The 16,597-nt window shown below is 53.3% G+C and overlaps 1 protein-coding gene across 1 annotated transcript; it reads left to right on the top strand.

Moving 5' to 3' along the window:
* The first annotated feature begins 1,360 nt into the window (after positions 1-1,360).
* On the top strand, positions 1,361-12,492 carry MED26 (mediator complex subunit 26). The gene is made up of 3 exons (XM_033136737.1): positions 1,361-1,520; positions 7,975-8,049; positions 10,710-12,492. Exons 1-3 carry the CDS (start codon positions 1,446-1,448, stop codon positions 12,369-12,371), a joined length of 1,812 nt encoding a protein of 603 aa, XP_032992628.1. The 5' UTR covers positions 1,361-1,445; the 3' UTR covers positions 12,372-12,492.
* Positions 12,493-16,597: the final 4,105 nt, after the last annotated feature.

The raw sequence follows: 16,597 nt of genomic DNA, 5'->3' as shown, positions 1-16,597 counted from the left end.
ACTGACAAGAAATATCGGCGAGAGGAGAGGCAGGTCACATTTTGAAATAGTTGCCAGGGGTTTATAAGCATTTCAAATCAATATATATATATATATATATATATGTGTGTGTGTGTGTGTGTGTGTGTGTGTACATTATTATTATTATTAATTATTATTTGTATGCCCCCTCATACCCACAGGTCTCGGGGTGATTCACAACATAAAATCACAATATAAAAATAATAAATAAAAATAAATAAAAAATCAAATCAAATCAAAACAAGGACAGTCCGATAATCCCCCTGTCCCCAATATATTATAAAAGGGCATTAGATGTCAATCAGCCAAAGGCCTGGTTAAACAGAAATAATTTCTTTTATACATATATTTTACATCTTTCACGTTTAAATCTTTCACGTTTAAACTGACGTAAATCTGAGGGACGGGTTATTGAATATATATATATAGACATAAAACATATATAAAAACTATGTCATGTCTTTCACATTTAAACTGAGGTAAATCTGAGGGACGGACGAACTATTGAATACATATTGCTTTTATACATATATTTTACATTTTTCACGTTTAGCCCGTCCCTCAGATTTACCTCAGTTTAAACGTGAAAAATGTAAAATATATGTATAAAAGCAATATGTATTCAATATATACTGTATATATACTGTGTTATATCCTTCACATTTAAACTGAGGTAAATCTGAGAGGCGGGCCCATTCGCGCCAAGCGCCTCCCTCTCTATTTTTCCCGCCCTTTCTCCCCCTCCCCCCTCCCTTTTCCGCCGCGCTGCGCATGCGTGCCCAGCCGGCCTGCCTTCCTTCTTTCTAGAGCCGCGGAGAGAGAGAGAGAACCGCGCCGCCGCATCCCCATCCCCAGCGCCTCGACGTCACAGACGCGACGTTCCCCTTCCTCCTCCTCCTCCTCCTCCCACCCCTCCCCCGTGCGTGCGTCGGCCCGCGCACGCCGTCACCGCGTCGGGCGTGTCCCAGGGTGCACCGCGCGCGGCTGGCTCTTGCCCACAGTTGAGAGCAGCTCGGCCTCCTCCTCCGCTGCCGCCGCCGCCGCCTCGACGGAGGAGCCCCGAGGAGGAGGAGGACGGCCGGCCCGGCCTGGAGGCAGGGGGGCGCGGCGGCGCCGCCGAGGACCAGGAGCCCCGGCCAGGCCGACCCCCGGAGAGGGGAGAAGCGGGAGGCGCCCCGAGGAACATGCGGCTCCGGCTGCCCCGCGGCGCGGCCGGCGAGTGAGCTGAGGGAGGAGCGGCGGCCGAGGAGAGGCGGCGGGGAAGAAGCAGCAGCAGGAGGAGGAGGAGGAGGAGGAAGGCGAGCGAGCCGAGGAGGAAGAGGAGGCCCGGCAGGAAGCGGGGGGAGGAGGGCGGGGGGGCTCCTCCTCCTCCCGCCGCCGCCGCCACCGCAGGGCTCGGGGTCGCCGCCTCGAGGGGGGGGGCAATGACAGCGGCTCCGGGACCCTCCCCGCAGCAGATCAGGGACCGGCTGCTGCAGGCCATCGACCCCAACAGCAACGTGAGTCTGTGGGTGGGGGTGAAATGGGGAGGGAGAGGAGACTGGGGGAGGGAAGGGTTAATGGGAAGGAGAGGGAGACACTGGGGAGGGGAGGGTTAATGGGAAGAAGAAGAGACTGGGGAAGGAAGGGTTAATGGGAAGGAGAGGAGACTGGGGAAGGAAGGGGTTAATGGGAAGGAGAGGACGCTGGGGAGGGGAGGGTTAATGTGTTTGTGGGGGGGGGATGCAGCGTTTTTGCACGTGGGGATGCGAGGGGGGGGGAGAGAAGAAAAAGTCTGGCATATACTGTGTATATATGTATATCTACACACACATACAGTACACACACCAGCCCATGTTCATCACTGCTGCTGCCACCACGGAGAGGGTCTCTCACCTGCCTTTCCTTCCTGGTTTCTTGGCTTGGGGTTTTTAAAGGAAGAGTACCCATCCCACTCACACAATGATAACTATGTCCCCCAAATCTGGGGTCTCCCAACTAATAATAATGATGATAGTGTCCTTCAAATCTGGGGTCTCCCAACTAATAATAATGATGATAGTGTCCTTCAAATCTGGGGTCTCCCAACTAATAATAATGATGATAGTGTCCTTCAAATCTGGGGTCTCCCAACTAATAATAATGATGATAGTGTCCTTCAAATCTGGGGTCTCCCAACTAATAATAATGATGATAGTGTCCTTCAAATCTGGGGTCTCCCAACTAATAATAATGATGATAGTGTCCTCTAAATCTGGGGTCTCCCAACTAATAATAATGATGATAATGTCCTCTAAATCTGGGGTCTCCCAACTAATAATAATGATGATAATGTCCTCCAAATCTGGGGTCTCCCAACTAATAATAATGATGATAATGTCCTCCAAATCTGGGGTCTCCCAACTAATAATAATAAAAATGATGATAATCATGTCCTCCAAATCTGGGGTCTCCCAACTGGTGTTTTGTGCCCCTGGTCACGGCCTGCTGCAAGGTGGGTCGCCACGGCCACCGTGCGGGTCTATGGCGAAAGAGTTGAGAAGTGGGTACCCAGATGCACGGTTTGGTTAAAAGCAGGCCTTGGGCGCAGAGAGGCGGAAGGCCCCTGCTGTAAACGGGCAAGTTGCAAGGGAGGGAAGGGTTGGGGGTGGGTGGGGAAGGGCTCGTTGGTGCTGTAGAGCCCTTGCTTTGCATGCAGAAGGTCTCCGGAGAAGGCTGGGGAATTATTTCCTGCCTGAAGCTCTGGTGAGCTGCTGCTGGTGCTGAGCTATAGGGGCCCAGTGGCCTGACTCGGGAGGAGGTGGAGGACTGCAGCTCAGAGGGCCTGCCTCATACGTTGAAGGTCCCTCGTTTGATCTCCAGGCAGGACCCGTGAGCCCAAGGCCCTGCAATCAGTGTAGGCAGTGTCGAGTTGGCTGGCGTGACACAGTGTGAGGCAGCTTCCAGCTTAAATGAGAGCCACGAGGTCAGGAATCCTGCTTTTATTTTTAAGGAAAGGGACATTGCTCAGGGGCAGGGTGTCTCCTTTGCTCGCGGAAGACCACCCATTTCAACCACCGGCGTCTCCGTGTGTGGGTTGGGGACACCCCTGGTTTGACGCCCTGGAGAGCTGCTGCCAGTCAGTGCAGGGAGTGCCGAGCTAGGTGGACAACCTGGTCCGCATCAGTGTAAGGCGTTGCACTGGGGCGCTTGGCTCTCCTTAAACGGGTTTCCTGCCGCCTCTGCCACCTCCTCCTCCTCCCTGGGCTTCTCACCTGCTAACATAATTTCCTCTTTTTCCTTCCCTTCTCATCCTGCAAAAGTACAAAACACCCCCCCCCCAAAAAACCCGGTCCCTTCTGCTTCAGAAATGGTTCGTTGGCCCTGGGCCTCCTTTTCCCTTGTCACCCACTCGGGTCTGCAAAGAAGGGGAGTCAGGATGACTCTTCCCCACATGTATCCTCTGGGCGTGACCTTCCTCTTGCAGTTGTTCCCCTGTTTTATTAGTCAGCTGTTTTATTAGGGTAGCAGGTGCTCCCCCCAATCTCCTTGCCAGTGGCTCCTTTCCTGTGCTCCCATTTCAGCCCCCCCCAACACATGCCAGCCTGACACTCTGTCTCCTCCTCTGACCCCCTTTCCATGTTATTTGGGAGCAGCAGCACGTCAAGGCCCCAGTGGCTTAGACCCTGGTCTTCTGGGGAGCTCAATAGACTGCGGCTCCTCCTTGCTATGTAACGCTGCACCCCCTTTCCCCTCTCTGCGTGCTCCCACACGTTCCCCGCCACCTGTCCATGGTGGCACTGCTGCCAGCACTTGTTTTCCGTGCCCTGAGTTTATGGTGTTCACCTTGTGGAGTCTTGCTATTGGGGAGCACTACGTTGTTGGGACTCTGGTGGCGCTGTGGGTTAAACCACTGAGCCTAGGCCTCGCCGATCAGAAGGTCGGCGGTTCGAATCCCCGCAATGACGGGGTGAGCTCCCGTTGCTCGGTCCCTGTTCCTGCCAAGCTAGAAGTTTGAAAGCACGTCAAAGTGCAAGTAGATAAATAGGTACCGCTCTGGCGGGAAGGTAAACGGCGTTTCCATGCGCTGCTCTGGTTCTCCAGAAGCGGCTTAGTCATGCTGGCCACATGACCCGGAAGCTGGACGCCGGCTCCCTCGGCCAGTAAAGCGAGATGAGCGCCGCAACCCCAGAGTCGTCCGCGACTGGACCTAACGGTCAGGGGTCCCTTTACCTTTACCTTACGTTGTTGGGCTTTTATATAAGGCCCTGTTTTCTTAGGATCGGTTAGACATGTCTCCTAATAGCATAGAACTGGGGGGTGGTGGTGCTTGCCTGCTGGTCTCCACATCATCCCTCTGCTTGCGTCTTGCCGGCTGCTGAACATTTGGGGTGGGGACCACCACATTGGCTGCACTTGGTGCAGAGTGCCACTCCTTCGGGCTTGTGTCTTTTTGAACGACTGCACCACTTGCGTGTTCCCCCCCCTCGCCCTGCAGACTCCCCCCCTCACGCTTTCTGTGCCTGCTGCCTGCGCTTTAACCCCCCGCTTCTCCTCAGATCTTTCGCGCAGGATCAAATCATGCAAGAGACCCAGTACAGCCGTACCTCTTGTTATGTCCACCTCCGGTTGCGTATTTTCAGGATAGGGGTTTTCGCCGCTTGTGCATGTGCAGAAGCACACCGCACGTGGGCACAGAATCGGTCTGCGTGCCACACACGTGCACAGAAGTGCTCTATTGCGTCGTGCACAGAAGCGGCGCCTCTGCTTATGGACTTTTCGGGTTGCAGACGGACCCCCAGAATGACCCTCGTATCCGGAGGGTCCCCTGTATTTAGCGAGCATTGGTTGAAAGTTGTGCCACTCCAGCTTTTCTTTGGTGGGGGGCAGCAGGCAGGGAAACTTTTATCGACTCTTGGCAGAGGGGACTCATTGATCCGGCTGCTTTTCCGGCTTCACCCTTGTTGGTTCCAGGCTGCTTATTCGGCAGTTTGTTTCTACTGTTTTCTCGTGCGGACAACTTAGTTAGCATCTTGAACGCTTCAGCAGCAACCGCTCTTAAGTGGGTAGCTCTCTCGCGTACCTCTTTGCGAAGCCTCATCGGTCGCTGTTAAGGAAGAAAGCCAGCAGGCAGAATAAACTCCGAAACCTCCTTACGGTTCATTCCCCTGTTTGCATCCAAGTAAGTTGTAGGCCCTCTGAAATTTTGATGTCGGCTGAGTTAATCACAACCATTAGCTGCAACGGGCCTCCTCTGGGTGCAGAACTAACTTTGGATACCACCCAGTATTTTGAGTTCATAAGAAGCTAGGAAGCATCAGGAGCAGGCCTGAGGGGCCCCATCCTGTACTTCTCAGGACCCTGCAGTCTTCACAGCCGCCACTCTGAAAAGTCCACAGGTTTAGAGGCAACTGCCAGAGCTAATGGTGGTGAATTGATCACAAATCTAGCTTAGGAAAAGTGTGTTTGCCGGGGGGGGGGGTTGTGTGTGATGTTACACACAGACGAATTCTGTGGTGTTGTAAGAGTCCCTGAAAGTCCACTCAAGTGGGATCCTTTTCCTTTGGCAGCTCCAAGCAGGTTCTGACCCCACATGGGCTCTCCTTTGCTGCTATTGAGGTGGGGGCTGTGAGGGCTCTATTTTCGCTGGCAGCAGAGTACTTCTATGAGTAGAGCCATCACTTCACCCACATGTCTTAGGCTTAGCAGCCACTTCCTGAATGCTTTTTGTAGGAACAAAGGCATGGCAGGCAATTGGGCCTCTTCGCTCTCCCAGCTTCTCTCCCCTTTGGAGCACCCATGTGGTCTTTTAAGAATGTGGCTTGGCTAGCTTGCTTGATCTGCTCAGAGCCTTCCTTTCCCCAGCGCACCTCTTGCTTCTTCCTCTGGCAACGATAACGACGATTCGCACATGTTAATTTCGGTTGTTCAGAGCACGTCGCTTATGTCAGGTATGGGAAATCTTTTGCCCCGTGGTTATTGCTGAACTACAACTCCCATCATTCCCAGCCATTGGCCATGCTTGCTAAGGCTGATGGGAGTTGTAGTAGTTCTGAAGGGCCAAAGTTGCTACAAGCCTGACAGAAACGACCAGGAAATCCTTGATGAGAGAGAGCGGCGTGTGACTTAGGCTGTATTTCGCACTGGTGACCTAAGTCAGAGACTGAGGGACTACTAATTAATATGTGAGGAGCAGAGGCTGGATTTGAGCCACTTCCAGCCCTTGGATGACATGATAACCTTTGAGAAAGAACTGCTTGCCAGGCTGAGATCATAGAGTTGGAAGGGTCAACACATCAGAGGTCGTAGAGTCATAGAGTTGGAAGGGACCATGAGAGTCGTCTCACCCAACCCCCTGCAGTGCAGGGATCTTTTGCCCAACGTGGGGCTCGAACCCATGACCCTGAGATTACATCTCACATGCTCTTACCAACCGAGCTACAGATGATTAGGATGCCCTCCTTTTCCCCCTCTCAAGGCGCTCAACAACGGTAGAGAACAAGAGTGGGAGAAAGCTGTGTCGCTCTCGCATCCGGCTTGCGCAGGACAGGACAGGAGGCTGGGCTTAGATGGGGCCCCCCTTTGGCCTGACCCTGCTGCTGATGCTGCTGCAGGACTCTTAGGATGCGCTCATAATGCAGTGAGCATGAATCCCATGTGAAACTAGGGAGCCCTGCGTGTGCCCATGATGCAGAGCCACGCGGCCTACTGACCTGCAAGTGGCTTACAGGACAACATGGCTCTATGCCGCGGCTGCCGTTGTTCCTCCATTCTTGGGGCCAGAAGCTCATAAAGCCTCCTGGATCAGGCCAATGGCCATCTAGTCCAGAATCCTGTGGCTCAACAGTTGCCTGAGGAAAACCAGCAAGCAGGCCCTCTCCTCTCCTACCGTTTCCAGAAACACTGTTTTCCACCAACCATATTTGTATAGCCATCAGTACTTCTCTCCTCTATTGATTAGTGTAATCCCCTTTCGAAGTCATCCAGGTTGGTGGCCCTCGCTTCTCCTGCAATGGAGGCTTGGGGGGGGGGGCGCACCCTTGTTGGCTTTGTTTCCCAAACTTTCTTGAGCGGCGCTTCGCTAGCCGTTCTCGGAGCAGCTTGCAAATCCTCGTATTAAGGGCTGGCGGGGGTGTGCGTGTGTCACAATTATGGGCAACGGCGTGGTTTAAACAAGGGGGAGCATAACGAAACGCTGTTACGAAGCCAGACGTCAGGTTTCCGCTTTTTGCTGTCACGGCAGCATCTCCAGGGACACAGGAAGATGCATCGTGCCAAGCTAGGCGCCCCCCCTCTCCTTCTGACTAACAGTGGTCCTTCAGGGTTTCGGGGTGTGTGTGTGTCTGTCTTTGCTCCGTCCCTGCTCTGGAGTTGCTCCTTACAGGGGGCTGGGCCTGACCCGAGCCCTTCTGCATGCAAAGCCCCCTTTGGTGTGTCTTGGACGCCTAAAAGAGCCCTGAGCGAAAGGGGGAAAGTTTTTCTCTAGGTGAGCCTTCCTGGGGAGGGAACCCCATTGGCAGAGAAGGCCCTGCCTCTTCGGTGAGCTTTAAGGACGCTAAGGGTCGCAGAGTCCAGTTTTCGTACCTGGATGGGCTATGGCAGGAAGAGATGTTGACTTTGAGGGACTGCCAGAGTGTCTTCAGGGCCGGCCGATTTCTGTTGTTCTCGCTGTGACTTTATGATGTGTGTGGGGTGTCACTGAGAGCCTCTTAAGGGCACCAACACCGGCCGGTGAACACTACTGGTGATTGAGGCACAAATCCAGAAGTGGGGGCTCTTCTTTTGAGGGGTGGTTGTGTTTCTGACCCGGTGGGTGGCTGGACTTGCCTCCGAGTAGCGGAGGGAGTTGGGGGAAGCCTTCAAAGTTAGCCTGATCCATTCATTTCAGTGGGTCTACACTGAGCTCTCCTAGCATCACTCGGCGCAGTGTTGTATGGTGTTTGGTGCACGCTCCCGCCCAAAGGGTCACTTTTAACTGTTCTGTTTCTCTTCCAGATTCATAACATGGTGGCAGTACTAGAAGTGATCTCCAGCTTGGAGAGGTACCCCATCACCAAAGAGGCGCTCGAGGTGGGTCGGCATTCACCCCCTGATGGAAATAACAAAAGCTGCATGGCACTCATTTTTATTTCTTAAAATTTGTACTCCACTTGATGGTAAAAGCAAAAACAAACCAGCCGCCAAAGCGGTTTACAAAAGATGAAAGGGTGGAACCGAGAACAAAATGTGCAACCATGCTTTAAAACGCGTAAAAGTTAAAGCGCCAAAATAGATTTAAATTATCTCAGCTTTCTAAGCACCTGAGTGGGCTTGCCTAGACAGGACCGTTTTTAGCAAGCGCTGAAAAGAGTATAGCGAAGGTGCCTGCTTGATCTCAATACGCAGGGAGTTCCAAAGTATCCACACTGCCTCTCTGAAAAACTGGGTTCTTTCGGATGCGGAACAGGCACCTGCAGTCGTGCCGATTCCGCCTATCAAAGCGTTTGAGTGGGACCACCTGTTTGGTAAGGTGATCTCTCTCGCAGCTGAACTGGTCCCAAATTGTTGAAGGGCTCTAAATGCTAATAGCAGCACCTTGAACTTGGCCCGGTTGCTGCAAATGGGTAACCAGAACCAGATCTCTGAGCACAGGAGTTATCGTGCTGCACCAACAGCAGCTTCTGGGTCAAGTGCAAGGAAAAAACCCCTGAGAGAGCACATCACAAGTAACCCAGCCATGAAGCAGCTTAGGGAAGTGACCATGGGTTTATGGCCTGCAGGAGCTGCTGCCTGGCCTTGATAGGAAACCCAAAAAATGTAGCTGCCAGGACCTTTGATGGTTTGGCTTCTGTGTGAAGGGTCAGCTGGCACATGGCGTGCTTTCTCCCACCCACCCACCCCTCAGAAAAAACACCGCTTTGGCACATTGACCATTTTGCAGCTTTATGCAAGTGTGGGTTGCCGTATCCCGTGATGGCGGACTTGTAAGGGCTGCGCCTTCTTGGCTGCCCGGGTCTTCCTCACGCAGCTCCTGGGGTCCCAAGCGTCCTCACTCAGCTCTGGTATCCCCTTCCTCAGAACTGTGGGAGGTGAACAGCTGACTCAGCCTCGTGGACTTGGATGGGGCTCCCTGTGAGGGTTGACCGCTTGTCTGAACACGTTTCAGCCCAGCTGCCTCCTCCAAACGGGGGAATTCCGTGGAAGCGTCCCCAGCGCTCCCCGTGCCAGCATCGGCCGGAGATACGGAGACTGGTTTTTACAGCTGCCTCGCGTTGCTGCGATCCTTAGCCGCTCTGGTCGTTTCTGCAAATGCCGGGTGGCTCGCATTTCCCTTTCCAAGCCTCACGGGCTTGCGATTGTCTCAGTCTTGAGAGGCCTGTTCTGTGTAGGTAGCTGAAGAAGCATGCAAACTGGTGGGAGAGTTTTCTGGAGAACTTACCCACTGCCCTGATTTGATAGGTTTGATTTAGTTGGCTGAAATAATTAGCAGGACAAAGCTGAGAGTTTGTCTTGTTCGTTTTATGAGCTCAGTCCCCACGCTGCCCAAACGAACTGAAATGTTTGTTTCAGCAAAAAGACACTTGGTGTGTTGATGTTACAGTCAAACTGAAAGCTTATTATTATTACTATTATTATTACTATTAGTAGTAGTAGTATAGTCGTACCTTAGTTTGTGAACACCGCAAACTCGGAAGTGAGTGTTCCAGTTTGCGAACCTTCTTTGGAACCCGAACGTCTGACGCAGCTTCCAATGGGCTGCAGGAGCATCCTTCTGCAGCCAACCGGAAGCTGCGCCTTGGTTTCCAAGCGTTTTGGGGTTCTCATCAGCTGTACGCCATAATCATCACAATTGGAACAAATAAAGGCTTGACATATCTCGCTTTGCATGTCATGAGTCTACCTCATATATTACCGTAGTTTCACCTTTTAAGTTGAATTACTGAAAGAAACGAACCTTTCCACGATATTCTAATTTTTCGAGTTTCACCTGTACATACCTAAATCAACATGTCCACTCCCAGGAGCCCCTCAAATGCGTAGCAAGGACACACAAACAGACTCGCAGCACCCTCACCCTGGGTCCGTGACGAGGGCTTGATTTTAATTAGCAACACCTGTGGTGAAACATCCACGCTCCCTTTCCTTAAAGAAAGATCCACACAGGAGCTAAGTTTGGGGCGCGGCTCGGATATGGGAAGAACTCCAAGACATGCCACTCTTATCTCCTCGTGATGATATCTTCCGGATTGTTTCCCATACACTGCCAGCTCTACAGGCAACGGGGGGGGGGGCAGAACTGGGCTACTGAGCCCCACAAGGGTGCCGCAGAAGGAATGTAGTTGCTCAAGGAGCCGCGGACTCAAAAAGGTTGAAAACCTCTGTCATAGGGTGCTGTGTGTGTCTGTGTGCCACAGGTACCCACCCACTCAGACCCCAAATTCCTCTTATTGGGGGGAGACCTTCCTGGGACAGGAGAGGAGACAGGAGAAGCTGCCTCCTGCTGCTTTTGACAGTTCATGGGAGCCTTGGCTAGCCTGGCACCTCCCTTGTGTTTTGGACTACAACGCCCATCAGCCCCAGTTCCATTTGGCCACACCGGCTGGCGACGATGGGACCTGTAGTCCAAAACATCTGGCTGGTGAAGGTGGGGGTGATGCGGTACGCAGGTATCTTGTAAAGTAACATTCCCTCCCCACTTTTCTCTTTTGTTCCTTTCCCCCACCCCTACCCCCCCAAAAAAAACTCCACAGGAGACGAGGCTGGGGAAGCTCATCAACGACGTCAGGAAGAAAACCGAGAATGTGGAGTTGGCCAAGCGGGCTAAGAAGCTGCTGCGGAACTGGCAGAAGCTGATTGAGCCGGGGGCGCCCAGCGAGGGGGCCGCCAGGGGCCCGCCCAACCCGCCGGGGTCTGCCAATGGCGGCGGGGCCCACAACTGCCGGGTGGAGACTCCTCCGGCGGGGGCCGGGCCAAAGCCCACGCAGGACGCGAAGGGCCGGAATGACGTCCAGAAGCTGCACTCCCCAAAGCAGTTGGCGGAGAAGCCGGGGGCTCGGAAGAGGCGGGGGGAGCCGCGCGACGGCCTGGTGGGGGCGCCTCTCCTGCCTCTGCCGAAGGCCCCCAAGGCCTGCTTCGAAGTGTTACAGAACTCCTCGCCGCCCCCGACGAACGGGATCGGGGGCGGCAGCCCAGACAGCTTCCCAAGCCCGCCGGATGCCGGCCTGCCTGCCGAGCTGGCCGAGGGCGACAAGCTCAGCAAGATCCCCATCAACGCGGTGCGGCCCCACACCAGCTCCCCGGGTCTCTTCAAGCCCTCTGCCTCGTCCCTGCTGAAGGTGGCGCTGCTGGTCCAGCAGGAGAAGGAGGAGGCGCCCGCAGCCAGCCAGCCCAAGAGCCCCCGCTGCGCCTCTTTCAGCCCCAGGCACGTCCGGGCGGAAACGTTCTCCCGGCAGCACACCACCTACTCCCCTAAGGGCTCGCCGCCTGCTCCTTCCCCGACGAGGCCCCCGCCCGCCCCGGACACCCCCTCAGCGGCTCCCTTGTCGCCCCCTGCCCTCGTGCAGCCGGCGCTGGAGAAGCGGCTGGAGGCCCATCCGCAGGCGGGGCTGGAGACGTCCCTTCACGGCATCCAGGAGGCGCCGGCGGGCCGGCTGACCGCGGGGGCCTCGCTGAGCAGCGGGGCGGGCCCCCTCCCGGCGGAGCCCTTGCTGGCGGGCTTCTCCCCGGACGCGTGCCGGGCGGACAGCGACGGCGCCGCTTCGGGGTCGGACAGCAAGAAGAAGAAGAAGTACCGGCCCAAGGACTACGTGGTCAACCTGGACGGGCAGGCGCTGGAAGGGGGGGTCAAGCCGGTGCGGTTAAAAAAGGAGCGGCGGCTGACCTTTGACCCCATGACGGGCGAAATCAAGCCCCTGGCGCAGCGGGACTCCTTGCCGGCGGCCCACCCACCCCCTCTCCCCGAGCAGCAGCACAGGACAGGCGCAGGGGAGGCCACGGAGCCCAAGCCCCCCCTGCAGAGCCCCTTTGAGCAGACCAACTGGAAGGAGCTGTCCCGGAACGAGATCATCCAGTCCTATTTGAACCGGCAGAGCAGCTTGCTCTCCTCTTCTGGGGTACAGACTCCGGGCGCTCACTACTTCATGTCCGAGTACCTGAAGCAGGAGGAGAGCACCCGCCGGGACGCCCGCAAGACCCACGTCCTGGCGCCCCACAGCAAGCCCACGGACTTGCCCGGGGTGACCCGGGAGGTGACGCGGGGCGACCTCGACAGGATATGCGGGCGCCACTGGCCGGGCGTGAATGGTTGCTACGACACACAGGGTAACTGGTATGATTGGACGCAGGGAATATCCCTCGACCCGCACGGGGACGACGGGCGCCTCAACGTCCTGCCTTATGTCTGCCTGGACTGATCGCCGGTTTGCCGGGATGCTTCTGACGCAAGTGGGGGGGAGTTCGGTGCGAGCAGGCAGGTGCGGCGACAGCTGCCCACCCCTCTGCCCCCCGTTGTGCTGAAAAAAGGCTCATCCAGCAGAGAGAGGGATGGAGGGATGGAGGGAGGGTGGGTGAGAGAGAGAGAGCTGGACCCCCGGCAGTTCCTTCTTCCCTAGGTTTCTTTTTGAATTATTCTTTTTTTTTTGTGAAGTGCTGCTACCAGTCTACTAACAAATTTGCAAAGCGGGAAGAGGCGCAGAACAGAGGTTTGATTTAAACGACGGCAACAGAGAGAGAGTTCCAAACTCTTGGCAAGCCAGCTCCAAAAGCAAGCAAACGAAAAAGGGCGTTAGGGTCTTTATTTCATTATTTTTCGTTTTGAAAGGTGGAAATCCTTTCCAGCGATTGGCGGATGCCGAAATCCGAGGGCAGGCATGAGGCGGGGGTTTGGAGCGGCGGGAAGCAGGGCGTTTTAACCAAGAGTGGCCGTAGCCTATTTATTTTTCTCCTGATTTGTTTTTGTTCTTTTCTTGGGAAAGGGAGTAAGTAGGAATAATGATTAACAGCAGCAGCAGTGAGATGGTTTGAGATGAAACTCTGCAAAAACCTGTGGTTAGTTCTTCCTCGTGTCGCATCTGTCTCCAGAAAAAGGCGTGTGGCTTGCAGTGAGGGGTGCCCTTCCAAGCCTACCAGGGTAGGGAGGAGGTGGTGACTGCCTTCAGGTTAGCATTCCACAGATATTCCCTCCTTCCTTCCTTCCTTCCTTCCTTCCTTCCTTCCTTCCTCTCTTCCTCCTTTCTTGGTGGGGTCTAACCAGATTTTTGGCTTCATCCTAAGAAATGCTGCACCATTACCCTTCGCCAGCCTGAGTCTCTCTTCCCCACATTCTTTCTGCACATTTTCTAGGGAGAGGCAAGGGGGGGGGGAAACATCCCTCTTTCCTCCGCTTGCCCCCCCCCATGTTAAAAAAAGGAAGGCGAAATCCAAACCGTACAGAGGGTGCTACTTTTGTCCTGTGAAAGGGGGAGAGAGAGAGAGAGAGAGATTGGGGAAGCCTGTTCTGCAATGCTGGAAAAATACACTTGTTACCATTCCTTTTTAGATAATTTGTTTGCCTTACGGAGAACCATCACACAAAAAAATTAAAAAAAAGAGAGAGAAGAAGAAGAAGAAGAAGCGTGAATTGCAAAAATGAAAAAGAGCCTTAGTGAATGTACAGTAACTATCCTAGACTTCTGCGTTCCTGGGACGCAGAAGGGAGCAACTTTGCTATTGGTCCTTTAAGTGGACACGTTGTGATATACATGTGGAAATAAAACAAAAATTTGCACAAAAGCACGGGCTGTGGTTTTTTTTTTTTTTTTTTAAAAAGGGAAGTTCCCAAAAAGCTGTCTGACTCTTGTAAGGCAGCTTCCTGTATCTGGAGGACTTGAGTCTCCAGCAGATTCTGGACTACATTCCCATCATCCCTGACCGCCGGTCCTGCTAGCTTAGGGCTGATGGGAGTTGTAGTATTGCCACAACCCAAGTTTGGGAGACCCCGCTGTAGCGTGGTGCTTGCTCTCCAGCTGTTGCCGGCCTGCTGCTTCCATCAACCCTGTCTGCTGGGAGTTGTAGTCTAAAGCAGCCGGGGAGGGCAGTACAGAGAGACCAAGGAGGTGGGTGTCAGTGGACTACAGCTCCCACCCTCTCTGAGAGCCAGTGTGGTGTAGTGGTTAAGAGCGGTAGACTCGTAATCTGGTGAACCGGGTTCGCGTCTCCGCTCCTCCACATGCAGCTGCTGGGTGACCTTGGGCTAGTCACACTTCTTTGAAGTCTTCCTTCTCAAGGGAGGAAGGGAAAGGAGAATGTTAGCTGCTTTGAGACTCCTTCGGGTAGTGAAAAGCGGGATATCAAATCCAAATCCAAACTCTTCTTACTGGCTGAGGGTACTGGGAGTTGTAGTCCAATAACCTCCAGAGAGGGGGGCTATGTCAAATACCTACGATCTATAGAATTGGGATGGGTTGGAGCCTGTGGCCCTTCTGATGTCGATCCAGGAACGTCATAATCCCTGATTGCTGGCCCTTCTGGCTAGAACGGGTGGGGGTCCCAATGGTCCTTTGCTTCGCCTACCCACTTCCCTTGCTATTTGTCTGCTTTTAGGAATACAGCGGTACCTTGGAAGTCGGGCGGAATCTGTTCCGGAAGTCCGTTCGACTTCCGAAAACGTTTGGGAACCGAGGCGCAGCTTCCGATCGGCTGCAGGAAGTCGGAAGCCGCAGAAGTCATGTCGGGACGTTCCAAAGAACGTTCGAAAACCGGAACAATCAATTCCGGTTTTCGATCGTTCAGGAGCCAAAATGTTTGACTCCCAAGGCATTTGAAAACTAAGGTACGACTATCCCTCCTTTGAGGAAGTTTGTGAAGATGGGACGTGTGCAAATTTGTTTTTGGGCTTCCGTACTGAAGGAACTGATTTTTTTAAAAATAAAAATTTATTTTAATCAAAAGGGGTTTGCGATTAACAAGGCGGCTGGTTTCCAAGTAAGTGATTTATTTACAGTATTTTTAATGCAAGTTCACCTCACCACCACAAGTTTTGTTTTGAGTGGGGGGACATGCTTTGCTTGGGACCAGCGTCTGTGCACAAATCCAGCAACTGAAGCTTCAGGACCCCCCCCCCCCCTCATTTTTACCTCCACGGCACATTAAGTTTTTCCTCTGTCCAACTTCTGCATACCGGTATTCTCAGTTTTTAAAACCACTGCACCAGGGCAAGGAAAGCAAAGAGAGGAGACCCCTGCCCCTCTTTTTCACCAGTGGTGGTGGGGGGCTCTACCCTGACCCAGTTCAGGGAGCAGAATTAAGAAGTGCCAGTGGGTATATTTCTGCCCCTTGTGGTCTCTCTTAATTGAACACTGCATGCTTTGAATCCATTTTTTGGGAGGTGGCGGGTCTTTGCACTGCATTGAAGAATGTGCATGGTCCAAAAAACCAGCTGGAGACCCAAGTTTGGGAAGCACAGCGGAAGGTCCCAGGGCTTACGTCGTGAACCACCCTGAGACCTGCGGATATAGTACTGTATACACAAAATAATAATAATAATAATAAATAATACTTGTCCAAGGAGACGGGTGTGATAAAGATAAATGTACGTTGTTTATCTTATTCTTTGGCAATCACCCATAGCTGAGTAAGATTGTCTTCCATGAACACGGTCTTAACAGTGAGTCGCATATATATCAAAAGTTGTGCACATCAAAATAAGTCGTACATATCAAGATGCTGAAAATGCATAAATAATAATAGTAATAATCCTCGCCCAGGGAGTCAGAACTAATACAAATAAATACAATTTGTATATATGAAAACATTGAAAATGCCTAAATAATTATAATAACAATAGTCGCCCAGAGAAATGGGACTAATGCAGATAAATGTAAGTTGTATATCTTTGGTGATCACTTGAGCAAGACTGTCTCCACCCCCATCGTCGATCCCGGACACCTGGGTCCTCCTCCGAGGGCCTTCTGGCGGTTCCCTCCCTGCGAGAAGTGAGGTTACTGGGGAACCAGGCAGAGGGCTTTCTCGGAGGTGGTGCCATGTCAAGGAAATAAAACAACTATCTGACTTTTAGAAGACAACTGAAGGCAGCCTTGTTTAAGGAAGTTTTTTAATGCTTTAATATTCTGTTGGGAATATTGGGTTTCCGCAGCTCGGAGTGGCTGGGGAAACCCAGCCGGATGGGTGGGGTATAAATATTACTATTATTATTATTATTATATTGAAAATGCATAAACAAATAATACTAATAAGAATCCTCGCCCAGGGAGACAAGACTAATAAAGATAAATGTTAGTTGCATAGATCAAAATATCGAAAATGCATAAAATAATAATAATAATAAGAGAAAATAGCGACCCTCGCTCGGACCGCAGCAGCAGCATCATCTCACCTGCCGGGCATCCCCAATCCCCGCCCTCTCTTCCCCAATCCCCGCCCCCTTAGTGGGCGCGGCCTCTTCCACGCAACACCGCCCCTCCTCAGTCCCGCCCCCTTGTGGGCGTGGCCTCGCCCATCTCCCTGCGGCTTGTCCCCCGCGCGGCTCCCGTAGCCACGTCCGCTTCCGGCGCGGGTGGGTGGGTGTCCGGGCGGAAGTGACGCGGAGGAGCGCGCCGGGGCCGAGCGGCGGTGGCGGCTGAAGGGGGCCGGATCCGGCTCA

Source organism: Lacerta agilis, chromosome 18 (genome assembly GCF_009819535.1).
Source record: "Lacerta agilis isolate rLacAgi1 chromosome 18, rLacAgi1.pri, whole genome shotgun sequence".
Lineage (NCBI taxonomy): Eukaryota > Metazoa > Chordata > Lepidosauria > Squamata > Lacertidae > Lacerta > Lacerta agilis.
Note: the sequence above shows the minus strand (reverse complement) of the source record. Positions and strands in the feature narration are given on the sequence as shown.

Coding starts and splice junctions, on each gene's coding strand:
- MED26 (XM_033136737.1), top strand. CDS start 1,446: ATGACAGCGGCTCCGGGACCCTCCCCGCAGCAGATCAGGGACCGGCTG. Junction 1,521..7,974: donor CCATCGACCCCAACAGCAAC/GTGAGTCTGTGG, acceptor TTTCTCTTCCAG/ATTCATAACATGGTGGCAGT. Junction 8,050..10,709: donor TCACCAAAGAGGCGCTCGAG/GTGGGTCGGCAT, acceptor AAAACTCCACAG/GAGACGAGGCTGGGGAAGCT.